Source organism: Populus euphratica, unplaced genomic scaffold (assembly GCF_000495115.2).
Source record: "Populus euphratica unplaced genomic scaffold, PopEup_1.0 scaffold8.1, whole genome shotgun sequence".
Classification (NCBI taxonomy): domain Eukaryota; kingdom Viridiplantae; phylum Streptophyta; class Magnoliopsida; order Malpighiales; family Salicaceae; genus Populus; species Populus euphratica.
This window is the reverse complement of record NW_011499855.1, coordinates 1,150,334-1,164,295: the sequence shown is the minus strand read 5'-3', so window position 1 is coordinate 1,164,295 and position 13,962 is coordinate 1,150,334. Positions and strand designations below refer to the sequence as shown.

The following is a 13,962-nucleotide window of genomic DNA, read 5'->3' as shown; positions in this document are numbered from 1 at the left end:
ATTGTTTCTATGTTCAGCAGAAGATGTGACCCTTTATGACCATGGGAGGGTTCTCATTAGACGAACATCGAGGGAAGCTAATCAATTTGCTGACTGACTTGCTAACTCAGATCATGGATTTCCAGTTGCTGTGTAACTTACCCATTAGACGAAGTATCATGTTATGATTAGGAACCAAAGGAGTATATTGCTACTAGGATCTTGATATGCTCTTTTATGACGAGAAAAACTAGCTGTGATATCTTCAGATGCCTTGTTAAAAGTTTAAGAACATGCATTTCCTGTTGCAACCCAACAAATCAAAACCAACAGTTCGTTTCACTTGGCATTCCATGAATTTGGGGTGCGGCTGATGTCTTATTCCTAGCAAGACATCCCAAACTTTCTGCTAGACAAGCAGCAGCCATATATGACATTATATAGAAGAATATTTTGCCGTAATCCAAAAGGAAAAGCGCTGATTAAATGTATGCGATAAAGTTTATTTGACTACAGGAATTCTGGAATCTATACACAACACTGAAAAGGAAAGGAACATGGACCTTGAAACACAGATATGTAAATTTCATATTACTGATACTGATTTTTTATAGCAGAACCTCCATTCACCGAATATTTTCAGTGAGCGGAATTTGATTACGATGACTTTCAGAAATCTAGAGCATAAAAGTCTCTTTCAAGTTCCAACAACAGAGAATAAGTCGAACCAAGATGGTTATTCCATTACACACTAGAAAAGACATTAAATCCGTGTGGATTCAACACATAAATATATTTGTGCCACCGGCCAACAGAAAAAAGTCATCAGCACATAGTATGTCACTAGTAAGTAGTAACTAGTACAATAATCAACCCCTAGGGTTGCAAGGAGATATAAGATCTCACCTGGAATTGAAAAGCTAATAAGAAGAGATACCATATCAAGGACAAAGAAGGTTTAACTTTGAACGCAGGTGAGTCTTTCAGCATATTCGCTTGAACAAAGAAAATGATATGTATACATAACAGACATGTCATTCATACAAATAATTACATGAATCAAATTGTTGCAAATATACCTGCTTGCAGTTGCTTTCTTTAGAAGCAATTTATCTTTTGTACAAAACCATTAGACACAGCCCTCCTTGAAGGAATGCCAGACACAGAAATTGGCATGGCCTTCAACTTGCCAAACAAATTTTTTTATGGTTATGTATAAGAATTCTACTCATCGACAGCTCTAGATAATCCAACATCCATTGGATCCTCAAGTTCTGTCACTTTGGTCTTAGCCTCAAGATAGTCATCCTTTACCCTTGCTTCTCCCTTGGTTGTACACTCTTGGAATCTAAAGCAATTTATGAGATGATCATTTGTTAGTCCAGCCACTTGCATGAATGAGTATATAACTGTTGGACTGACGCTGCGAAACCCTCTTTTTACTAGGTCTTTGCTTATGAGCTCTGCTTTTGGAGTCTTGACTGGGACTTGGCGGGAATATCGGAATTGGCTTACGATGGGCTTATGATTCACAAAGTTCCAGATGTATTTGTCAAACGACCCAAACTCATCTGTGACCTGCAGCATCAACAAGATGCGAGTTTACAGCAGTTTAAAGGTCATGGTTGAAACAATCTTCAAAAATATCACATCAAACCCTGAGCTTTCTTTACCATAAGTTGTTTAAGGAAAATAACAAAAAACAGGAAGTCAATATCAGGCTTACATCAGGGGGGAAAAACATGAATTGAAAAAGTCCACATCTCTACCTTGCAAATTTGACGTGCATTCTCAATGATCGATCGGAGCTTTAGCTCTGACAGTAGGGAGCTGGCAGGGCTTCCTGGCACTGCTATCCTTTTCTCGTTTAATTTGGAAACGTCAACTGGATCAAAATCCAAAAAGACTTCCCTGTATGCAAATAAACACACCTCTGAGTCAATCAAGTTATACCCAATAAAAGTTTGAGCATCAACAGTTCACGTCGTCTTTTGATTATTGAATGCCAGAACAGCAAAAGCATCAAAGGATCATAACATACACGTTTGATTCGAAATAACCAATACCTAAATATATGCCTTTTGCTAAGAATGAGAGGCCATGTAAGTTCAGCCAAAGCACCCGATAGGCTTAGCAGTTCAAACAGCTTCCTGCATGTTGAAAGAAATGATCAGAGACTAAGGGGACCACCAGATCCGCTTTTACTTTAGAAGAAGATATCCCAAGGGTTTTGTGAGTGCATACTTGTCATCATGGACTGGGACTCCCCATTCTTCATCATGAAAAGTGGCATAGCTTGGATCTTTTGGAGCAGGGAAAATATTAATTAGCAAATTCAACTTGGTAAGAAAAGTTCAAAACTAGTAATTATAATCACATCAAGGGAAGAAAATTGCGAGTGAGCAAATTATCTGGCATTTTGCAGCCTGCCACTGAATGCAGAACAGTTACGAATTAACTAGCTGGATTTTAATTATCTTGTTTCCAGAGAGGGTTTGCAGTAAGTTACAGAACCTGAAATAAAGAATTTTGCATCTAAGAATCCTCTAGCCACATGATTGTTTAATTGTTTGGTTGGCCATCCTATAAACCAAATCAACAGAACATTGAGCTTCAGCCTCTTCACTTGGAACTACTCCCCTTTTGATTCCATCATATTCTATAGCTTAGATCAAGTCTCCATGCAAGGCAGACATGAACCATTTCCATTAAATAAAAAAAAATGATATATTTGATTCAGTTACATCTATTCCTACTCATCGCCCTCCTCTTGATAGGGGTATTCCCATAACATACATGCAAACACGCCAGCATGCTTTGCCACAAAACAAACCAGCATCTCGTAGTTTCCTAGTTCATCTATACATCATTTAGCAAAACGTGCATCCAAAACATTCTGATAAGGAAACTTTAAAGTTAATGGGACATGATTTTATTTCACTATCGATTATCTGTGGTGAGGCCTAGCCCTGCAGGAATGTTAAGAGTAGAAGTTTGCTCCTGGAGCATGACCACATATGAGATGGAGATGAATGCTCTGAATGCACAGGAACACACACCTCAAACTCTGGCATCTACTAATGCAGGAATATTAGTATGTCAGTTAACCCCCTCAATTTATGAACATCTTGCCACTTAAATGAGAATGATTGTGATATAAAATCACTTCTTCAGGGTTTTATGCCAAACTAATTCAAGATTAATTGACAAAATGTTATTAGCAACTAATTCAATACTTATTGCTGAAAAGTTATTCCATTTTATCTTTCCCATTAATAAATGTTTTGCATTATCAAGATTCATGAAAACCAAGGCCAAATTCAGATAAATATGACAAGTAACGCCCTAAGGTTTTCTTGTACGAAATAATATTCTTATAACAGATGCTAACTACTAATGGAAGCAGAATATCAACCTCACAAAAGCCTAATGAAATTCTTTCATCTGTCAAAGAAAGTGCCTTCCTTGACATAAATAACAAGAGTAAAACAATTTGCAATTTGATGCATAACCTACTTGATTGTAGCATGTTCTAGAACCAATTCAACATGGACTGATATTTCTGTTGGTCACCAAGGACTAATTTCCTACTTTAAATAAAAAAACTCCATTTTCCATAAATTGGTAGGATCATTAATACTTGCTTTTAGCATGTTCTAGACCCAATTCAACATAGATAGATATTTCTCTTAGTCACCAAGGACTAATTTCCTACTTTTTTTTAAGAAAAAAATCCATTTTCCATAAATTAGTAGGATCATTGATACACGCATAAACCAAATACACACATACACCCCTTTAAAACCATTACCATCCAAACCTCTCAATTCTTGAACCTTCAAGAATCACAAGAACATCGATATTCAGGTAAAAACACACCTAATTCAAACACACCTGTAAGGAAAACATAAAACAGAGAGGGAGAATATATAAAAAAAGTTACCAGTAGTAGGTGTAACCCAAGCACATCTTTTTTTAATTTGAAGTTGAAAGTCATCGGTGCTATTATCCCCCACCAGAACTTCGTTTTCACCACCACCACCGCATTGCTTCTTCCTTACCATCACCGCGGTCCTTCTTACCGCCGTTCTCCCACTAGACCACGACGAGGAAGACGAAGACGCCCGGCTAAGCGGCGACGAGGATTCCGACGAGGCGTAGGAGGAGCAGGAAGCATTCATGGACTTTTGTCTCAAAACAACGAATTTGCCACTGCCACATTTCTTCTTGCTCCTGTTGTTGGACTCCGTTTCTTGCGGCGGCTGTTTCTCGTTGGTGGATTTCTTCTTCGTCGCCAGCTTTTCTGGTTCCTTGTTCTCCGGTTCTCTGATGCTGTTCATGGCCCGCACTCTAGGTGGGCCTCCCGACATTGCCTTCCCCCCTTTCCTCTTCTCCAAGATGCCCCCAGTAATGCTTCGAATTTACTCTTTCAAAGCTGAGATTTCTGTCGCGCTGGTCATTGTTTGAGCTTAGTAAAGAGAGATTTGAGTGCTGCGTTGGTGGGTAGAAATGAGATATTGGTGCTGAAAGAAGTCGCTTTTCTATTTTGAAGGTAGAATGAGTGTTTGGGCAGTGAGAAAGTGTGGGAAAGTGGGAGAGTGGACTTTTTCCTTTTCCTTTTCCTTTTCTTTTTCCATTGGAGAGAAAAAGTGAACTTCCTAGTTAAAATGTGCCACGTAATAGGATGTCTGAACACTGATATGCTAAATACCTCAATTTTTGAAAAAAATAAGGTACTATATTTTATGGATAATGCTGTAAGAATACAACTAATTTACCGGAACGCCATACGTTATTGTTCACATAAAATAAAAAAAATTCAACTTAAAAAAATCAAATTACAAAATGATTTGATATTTCTTATTAAATCCCATTCAATAAGTTAATTTGTAAGTCTTCTAACTTGAATTTTTATTAGTTAAATTCAACCAACATAAAAATTATTTTGACATGAACTAGTTAATTTAATAAATCTAAAAATAACTAGGTAATTAATAAAAAAATATTATTTAGTTTTTTAAAAATTCAAAATGATATTTTTTAAAAAATATTAAAATAAAAATATATTTAATTTATTATCAATTTAATACAGAAATAATAAATATTTAAAGATGGAGTTTTTATTTTATAATAATAAAATTAAACACTTATAAAATTAAGCATAAATAAAAAGTAATATAAAATAAATTATAAAAACTAATTCAAAATTAACATAATATTGAAAAATAAAATGAAATGAAAAGATTCAATCAAGGAAAAAATTAAAAATAAAATTTAAAAATAATATAAAAAAACTCTTTTATTGTTCACATGGACATTTAAGAAGTTAGGTTTACTACAGTTCTTTTAAAGTTTATCTAACAATATGGTAGATATTTTTTCTCAATAAAAACATATTAAAATAAGTTTTTATTTTATTTTTAATAGTAATAAATAAAAATGATAAAAAAATTCAAAACTAATTAAAAAAACTTTCAAAAATGTGGTTGGACCACAATACCAAACATCATAATTGTTTGTTTTTGAAGTTTCAGAAGTGATTTAATTTTTTATTTATTTATTTCAAATTAATATGTTTTTTGGTGTTTTTAAATAATCTTGATATACTGATATAAAAAATTAAAAATTAAAAAAATATATTATTTTGATATATTTTTAAACAAAAAATATTTTAAAAAACAATTTTATTATATTCACCATCACCCCCCCTTTAGTAGAGCATGTGATCTTAATATGTTATATAATTATATCTTATTGTTTTAAAAATAATATATAAATAATAGGTAATGAAAAATAAATACACCCAACTAATTTTAAGTAGTAACAAATTAATAATTGGTTAAGAAGTAATGATACTTGCTCCTATAGAGACCATGTTTAAGGAGGGAGTTTCTATTATATTTTCATGTCAAAAAAACAATTTAAATATTTATGTTATCATCCAATTTCAAGTATCAATTCAAATATTTATTATTTAATATTAAATAATATATATATATATATATATTAAATGGTAAAATTATAAATGTTATATATAGTGGTGGCTTGAGAGAGGCTTCGGCCCCTATAAGAAATTTGTTTTTCAATCCTCTTCTATATAAATATTTTAAAAATAATTAAAATTTTAACTTAATCCTTTTAATTTTTGATTTGACCCTTCTTAATTTTTTTTTTCTTACTCCGTCCCTGTTTGATATTACATGTACTTTATCAATTATCTATCAAATAAAATAATTATAAAAAACCATCATTTATTAAAGTTGGTTTTGTTCAATATTTAATTATTATTGTTATTAACAATGTTAAAATCACTTTGATTTTCTGAAACATGTGTTCAAACATGTGTAAAACCTATTAAAATCAAATGAAAATTTTAAATTGTGAAAGGAGTTGAATTCATGTTGCTAAAGTAAATGTATGCATTAATTTGATACTTGTCATTAATTTTGAATATATTAAAAATTATCTTATACAGTGAAATCATCAACACTAGTAGATTACAAAACACCACTTGGAAAACAAGGAAGCACCTCCAAAGTAATCAGAATGAGAAAAAACAAATAATCATCAAGATTTGAAATAAACACAGGGCCAAGAGGTTCACAATGAAGATGTTATTCAACTAAAACTAAAGAGCTGAGAAAGAGAACATCTTCCAACCATCCAATCTCTTATTGCATGGTAGAGTTGTCAGACTTGTGATCAAGAGATTGGTTTTGCTCGAGTAGCTGGATCCTCCTTTGATTCCAGGTGGATCATGAACACATAGCCCAGAGTCCACAAGAGAATGTATTGGAAAGGGACCCAAGATAGACATGCAAAAAGACTCAGAACGCTTCCAACATACTGTGGATCTCTTATAACCCCGAATGGGAACTCTGTAACCCAGGGGACATTCTTCCCAAAGCGTACACCATAGTAAGTACCAGCTTCACCAAGCAATTGGTATACCCTGTAATTGTAATGTGCAGGTTCTATTATAAACGCAAAATGAAGTAGATGGAAGAAAAAGAGTCCACAAAATCTAATATTATTTAGACAGGAGCAGCTAAAACATTCAAGCAAAGCCTCAGAATCACATTATATGAGAAGAGCCTCTCGTTTATTCTCCACGACCAGTATCCTGCTGCTAAGGAATTTTAACTCCCCAAAACCGGAACAGTAATTCTCCAAGATTGAAAAATGCAACTTTTTTCAGTTCAAGGAAGTCATGCAATTACAAGCCTCAAAAGCATGCTAACTATCAGCCAAAGGATAAAATCATTTCTCTGTCACCCTGATCCCATGAAAAAGAATCCGTACTGTACACCTAGCCGGGGATGCCTGAGCAAAGAAACAAGCAATCTATATCGTGATGCACATTTACAAAATGTTGGACTTGGAAATCGGGACTAGATATCCAGAGATAAGTCTAATCATGGAAGATAAAATGTGCAAAGGGTGTCCACTCTAAGGTTGTAAACATTTTTTTTTAACAGAAAACTAACAAAATTCATCTCTCATTTTATTGAATGGGGTATGCCAAGAAAAGTCCAAAATTCAGGCAGAACGAAACAAGCCAGTGAAAAGCTGATCCAACTACTGCAGGATCTTTTTAGTTTTTACACCAAATCTGATATTTTAGAAGATTACTATTCGGTCCAGGAACATGGCCCAGATTCTCATAAAGTTCAGAAATTTACGGAGTGCCGAAGCTGAAAGTTAAAACTCTGTGGTTAGAGGAAAAAAGGGAAAAGAAGAAAGAGAGAACCAGAATGTCAAAACAGATATACACAAAAAAAGCAAAATCACAAACAGTATGGTCAAGAATGAGGAGTTGAACCTAGACACGTGAAAGAAATTATGCTTTTCAGACAAGCATTGAGGATCATGCAACAACAGCCATTGATTTCAAAGACTGCCTGATTGGCCGATCTTATACTCGAAGCAGGCCGTCTATGTAAGCATGTCTAGGCTGGAATATTAAGCCAACAATTATACAAACTATAAGATCCACAGAGCAACAACCGGGTCCAAGCTCAACTGACCACCATAAATCAATGCAGCCATATCTTAACATCACTGTCGGATTACCAAACGTTATCTTAAGAAAAAAAACTTGAAATCCGAATTGGGTCCATAACCAACAATTCATCTCCATAAAAAAGATACGAATTTGGAAACATTAACTCCCAGACACCGATCTTTGTAGGCATATATGAATGTGCTACATATACGTGCCAAGTATTTGCATTTCCATTACCAAAAAAAAAAAATGATGGAAGCTTCACATGAATTCCTAACTGGGTCCGATCAGTTACAGGCACATATTGATATGTTAGATATAATACCACAGTGAAAAACTGACCTGAAGTTGAGGAACTGACCAAAGCCAAAGAGGGGCCAGAAGTAGAGAGGCGGCGGCCAAGAGGGAGTGGAAACTGAAAAAAGAGAAATGAACTGCAACAACTTGAGGAAATGTGAAACATAGGCCATCACCTTTGATGGGTCCTTGTATTTCCCACATAGGTTCACCCATGCCTGTGGGTTTGTCCATAACCAGTAGTAATATGGGAATGGGAGCAACACACCTACTGCTGCAAAGATTCCCATTTTCTCTCCTGCTTGTTTTCCTAGTGTTTTTCCTGATATGTCACTGATTTTGCGGAGATGCTGTGTTCTGTTGTGGAGCCTATAGAGGTTTTATTTTGTGGGTGCTTTTGGTCCATGGGCTTTCAGGCAAAATAAAGTAATATCGGGTCTAATGGGCTGATCCCAGTTTCAGAACTGTTCATTAGCCCAGTTGCTAGAGCTTGAATTTCTGAACTAAATGCATTTATTTTCGCTCAATGTCGCCTAGTATTGTTGAGATGATAAGCACAATATTGATTTATTTTGAGTTGTTAATTTCAATTTCTAGCACTTATCTTTTGAGAAAAATAGCATATCCATCTATCTATATTTTGATTACCTTCACTCATAGATGTATTTAAATTTAAATTTTGATTTATGCAATTTGTTTTAGATACGTGTGAATATAAACTGTATAATATTTTGTGTGAATATAAAATGTATGATATTTCCTATAATTTTTCTACAAGGAAACCTTTTATTGTAAAGAAAAATGTTAAATTTCTTCTTAATTTTATATAAGCATATGCCCGGATAAAAAGGAAGAATAAGAGAAAATTATATAATATATTAAAATACCGTTTACATAAATACAAAATATTATGGATTGAAGCAGTATAATGGCAGCTCAACTCTTGACACAAAGAGTTGCAGGGATAACGAGAGAGGAATCGGATTATCTTTTTACCGAGATGCATTGTTATTAAAGGAATAATTCAAAAGAAAATGATTCGCATAAATTTTGGTGAGACTACAGGTCACGGGTAATGAACACCTGGCGTTGGTGCTATCCATACAAGGACATCTAGCGCTTTGGCTACCCCTTCCTTGAGTGGGACAGACTCGAGTGTCACATGATATATTAGCGACTTATCATTGTGTGGGGCTGACCTAAGCAGCACCTGACATTGGGCAGCTCCAACAAATAAGGCAGACTAAAACGCCACCCGACGCTTTGGTCTTGGATAAGGCCAGATTGACCATCGCACTCTCAACACCATGTGGCATTAGAGCAGCACAAGCGCCAGGTTTCCGTTTCTCATTATTATTATAATATTATTACTTATAACAAAAATACTAATATTTATACCATAAATAATAATATTTTTAGTATTCATACTATTAATTATAAAATAAAATAATATTATTTATAGAACAAATAATATTATTTTTATATGAATATTTTAAATTTTATTAATAATGATAACAATAATATTTTAACTCAAATACTATTCATCATAATAAAATAATCATATTTGTAACAACAATTATACTATTTTTAAAAGTAATACTTTTAATCATAAGAAAAATTAAAATATTTATAACATATATTGTACTATTTTTACTATTAATACTTTAAATTATTATAAAATAGTTATAACACAAATAATATGATTTTTGATATTAATACTTTTAATTATAATAAAAATTAAAATATTTAAAATATTTTATCAAGACCTAATAGAATTAGATCACGCAAAACCTATTAAGCTACGGTTATGACACTGGACCTTAAATGATCGGGACCTTTGTCATGACCCAGGTATGCTGGCTCTCCCCAAGCCACCCCTATCACCCATGTGGTGCTCAGGTCTATAAATGGGGTGGGCGTGACCTGGCTTACCCAAACACTTCCAAGCGTCATATGGCGCTGGGGTTTAATTACTAGGAAAAGGTTGCCTAGCACCATATGGTGCTAGGGTAGACGAAGCGCGAGGTGTTCATTTTCTATTGTTATTATAATATTATTATTTATAATAAAAATAATAGTATTTGTGTTATAATTATTTTTATTTTTAATATAATTAAAATTCTGGACACAAACACACTTAACTCTAAGTTAAGTCTGAACACAACCACACTCAACCCCAAGTTGAGTTTGGATGCGTCTATGTTTAACCTAATTTGGGTCTGGACAAGTCCATGACCACCCCTAGTTGGGTTTAGTCACATCCTCCCCTAATGTCAAGTTTTGGACCTGGACACATTCATGTTCAACCACATGTGTGTTAATATAATAATGTGTATTATAAATATTATTAATTTTTATTATAATTCAAATTATTGTTATAAAAAATATTATTATTTGTATTATAAGCATCCTTAAATTCTTAATATAATTATTTTTATTATAATTCTAAATATTTATATAAAAAATAGTATTATTAGTGTTATAAATATTATTATTTTTTATTATAAGTAATAGTATGAATATTAAAAATATTATCATTTATGTTATAAATATTATTAATAAAATAATTAATAAATTAGAAAAAACAATTATTATTAATGTTAAAAAAATATTATTTTTTTATATTATCAATTTTATAATAGTTTTTATAAAAATAAAAAGCAAACTCGTCACGTATCGTCAGCATCTAACTAATTTTAAGTAAATTTTGGCAGGGTGTCAGCATAAGAATTTATAAAGAAGAAATTGGAACCTTTGGTCATAATTTAATTTTTTTGATGGGTTTTAAAAGTTTGATTAATTTTAAAAAAAATTTAAAAAATAGTTTTTTTAATAATTTTCCATAATTTTAATATATTGATATAAAAATTAAATAAAAATAATATAAAAAATAGTCATTTAAATTTGTTTTTAAGCAAAAACAAGCCTCCATGTAACCCAATAATAAACACACTTTCTCAACGTCTAAAACAACGATCGATCACTTGCTTACCTACCTAGGTTCTAGCTTGAAATTAGTGATAGTTCAAAAACAAAAAAATAATAATAATGAGGTGATTGATTTGATTTTAATTCTAGACTCCATAAAGAAAATGTCAAAAATAGGTCAACATGCATTTTAGTCCTAGGCTTTCAGCGAAACACTCCTAAAGCCGACTGTTCAATGGATTTCATAATCACTTACGTAAGATGGCTTAAAGGGACATGATTAAACAACACTAGATCTAGCTAGTTGCATTGCTAGTTGAGAAGAGCCTGTCCTCTTCCTCCTGCAAAAATTAACATATATTAAACAGAACCACTAGAGGTATTTTAGTGGACACTAGGGATGGACATTGATTTAACCTAAGACATCTACGAGGCATGCAAGTGGCTTGAAAATAGAAAAGACAATTACAAGAAATCTCAAAAGTAGCTAGATGCAAAGAAGAGTGCAATGGAATCATATATATATATGTTTTTCTTACTACAATTAATAGTTGTGTTGAACAAGAATATGCTTAGACTTATAATTATCTCTTTCATTATGTACCCTAATACATCCCGAGTACCAATTCCAACCCGCTTCCAAAGTGCCTTCCTAGTCATATGATTACATTTGGTTAGAATTTTAGAGCATAAAAAACAAATTAATCTTACGATAAATTTGTAATAAATTTATTGTTAGAACAATTTTGAAATGAATTTATATTATTTTAAAATAAAAAAGATGATAAAATATGCTATTTTTCTATATTTTCTATCTCAAAAAAATAAATTAAACTATATATATATATATATATATATACAATTATCAATTATTATATCTCATCATGTTAAACATTTTTATTTTTTTTGAATCTGAGAAAGTCTTATTCTCGAAAAACATACTTTGTAGTTACAGGTAAATAAATAAATCCTGACTATTCTAAATTCTTGTAAAAGATACATAATCTGACTTGAAATCAAAATCTACTATATAGATTTTAAACTCTTTATTATCACGCCACATTTTTTAAATACCATTATTTTAAATATGTTAATGTTAAATTTGATGTACATGGTGTATCGTTCTCCCTTTCACTTTTAAATTACTGATAGCTAATGCTTTTTTTCTTTGACCAATTAATTTAATAGTAACAAATTCATTAAGATCAATTTCGGTGTCTAATTTTGTTTTCTTTTTCTTTCCGGTTGTTCCTCGTCATGGAATTAAACGAGGAGGAGAATTATTTACCCTAATATGCTTACCCCATTACCGATTCCATCTTAATTAATCTTATGATTATATTTAGCTGCTAGTATTTCATGATAGAAGAAATTAAAAAATATAAAAAGGAAAAAAAAACATATTTAATCAGAAGAACAAAGATGAAGATGTGACATAAAAATAAATGCATAGTAAGAACATTTTTGAGATGAATTTTGTTATTTTAAAGCAGAAATTAATGACATTAAAAAATGTATTTCTCTCCATCTTTTCTATCTGAAAAAATAAAAATCAAACAATGCATATATCAATTCTTATAATTATATCTCATCACTGTAAATGTGAATTTCATATTCATTGCTGTTTTGCTGGCCTTTCACTTTCAATTTCTGATAGTTGATGCCATCTTCTTTGACCAAAATACTGTTCGTAACATCTTCAGTAAGATCACGCTTCACAGAGGACAAATCATACTGCGTTAGATAAAGCTTCCTAGAATAGATCGGTTCGATTCCCATGCATGAACAATTCTTGCATCATCATGTTTCATGTTCCTAATATTTAAAGAAAAATTCAATCCTCAGCAAAGGATAAAGACAGGTCTCTTGGATTTTATTTTATTTTATTTTTTGTCAAAGAAACCTTCGAGGTTAAAAGGCATTCAGCACATGTCTCGATGTTTCGTAATTACCACTTTTAATTACACATAAACTAATCTTAATTAAGAATGGATAATCCTTTTGGGATGGTTATCAATATTCCAAGCACATGACCATCTCACATGTTCCTCTAAATACGTGGTGATGGGCATGCATGATTCTCGCCATCTTCACCAATAATTGGTGAAAAGAAAACTAATATAATGTTATTATTTGGAACGGCTACTCTACGGACAGAGATTTTGCTTCTCAATTGACTTAAAACGAAGATCAATTCCATTAAAAAAAAAAAAACATCGGTGAAGATGTAAATAACTAATTAAACATGCTTAGGGAAAACTACTATGCTTTTGTTGGTCCAATTTAATTTTTTTCTTGGTAAACACATCTCAAATTTAGTCAACAAATAACGATTTTATCTGCCTATAACTACATTCACACACACTAATGTATTTTTTCTAGTTTATTTTTTTTATTTAAGATTACTAGAGTTTTTTAGTTTTTTTTATATAAATGGTTGTGATAAATTTTGGCAAGTGAAAACATGGATGGATAAAAATTTAATATTTTAATTATTTTTTAATATTATATAGTGTTTTGGGTTTTTTGAGGATTTTAACTTGTAACAAATCTCTTGTCCTGTTGCAAAATGAATATTTTTATTAAAATACATATAACTATAACGACAACATTACAAAATATGTATGTATGTATGGTTACCTAGATAGAAAAACAATTCCCCACTAATACTGTTTAAGAGGTCCACGACTGAACCTTCAATACTATATAAAATATGGTGAGCTAGAGATCTTCACCACACTGAGTGACAGCCT

At 32.0% G+C, this 13,962-nt stretch overlaps 2 protein-coding genes across 2 annotated transcripts; both read right to left on the bottom strand.

Moving 5' to 3' along the window:
* Positions 1–974: 974 nt before the first annotated feature.
* LOC105122922 (uncharacterized) lies at positions 975–4,664 on the bottom strand. Its single transcript, XM_011022303.1, has 5 exons — positions 3,923–4,664; positions 2,224–2,281; positions 2,046–2,129; positions 1,749–1,890; positions 975–1,557 (listed from the first exon to the last, which is right to left on the bottom strand). Exons 1-5 carry the CDS (start codon positions 4,347–4,349, stop codon positions 1,204–1,206), a joined length of 1,065 nt encoding a protein of 354 aa, XP_011020605.1. The 5' UTR covers positions 4,350–4,664; the 3' UTR covers positions 975–1,203.
* A 1,826-nt stretch (positions 4,665–6,490) lies between these two features.
* LOC105122921 (phosphatidyl-N-methylethanolamine N-methyltransferase-like) lies at positions 6,491–8,628 on the bottom strand. The gene is made up of 2 exons (XM_011022301.1): positions 8,327–8,628; positions 6,491–6,931 (listed from the first exon to the last, which is right to left on the bottom strand). The coding sequence occupies exons 1-2, from the start codon at positions 8,569–8,571 to the stop codon at positions 6,682–6,684; spliced, it is 495 nt and encodes a 164-aa protein (XP_011020603.1). The 5' UTR covers positions 8,572–8,628; the 3' UTR covers positions 6,491–6,681.
* Positions 8,629–13,962: the final 5,334 nt, after the last annotated feature.

Bases quoted from the DNA above. Each gene is read 5' to 3' on its own strand.
- LOC105122922 (XM_011022303.1), bottom strand. From the start codon at position 4,349: ATGTCGGGAGGCCCACCTAGAGTGCGGGCCATGAACAGCATCAGAGAA. The intron at 2,130-2,223 runs GTATGCACTCAC...TTCAACATGCAG, and splicing joins GTCCCAGTCCATGATGACAA to GAAGCTGTTTGAACTGCTAA. The intron at 1,891-2,045 runs GTATTGGTTATT...ATTTGCATACAG, and splicing joins AGCAAAAGGCATATATTTAG to GGAAGTCTTTTTGGATTTTG.
- LOC105122921 (XM_011022301.1), bottom strand. From the start codon at position 8,571: ATGGGAATCTTTGCAGCAGTAGGTGTGTTGCTCCCATTCCCATATTAC. The intron at 6,932-8,326 runs GTCAGTTTTTCA...TTACAATTACAG, and splicing joins GGTCAGTTCCTCAACTTCAG to GGTATACCAATTGCTTGGTG.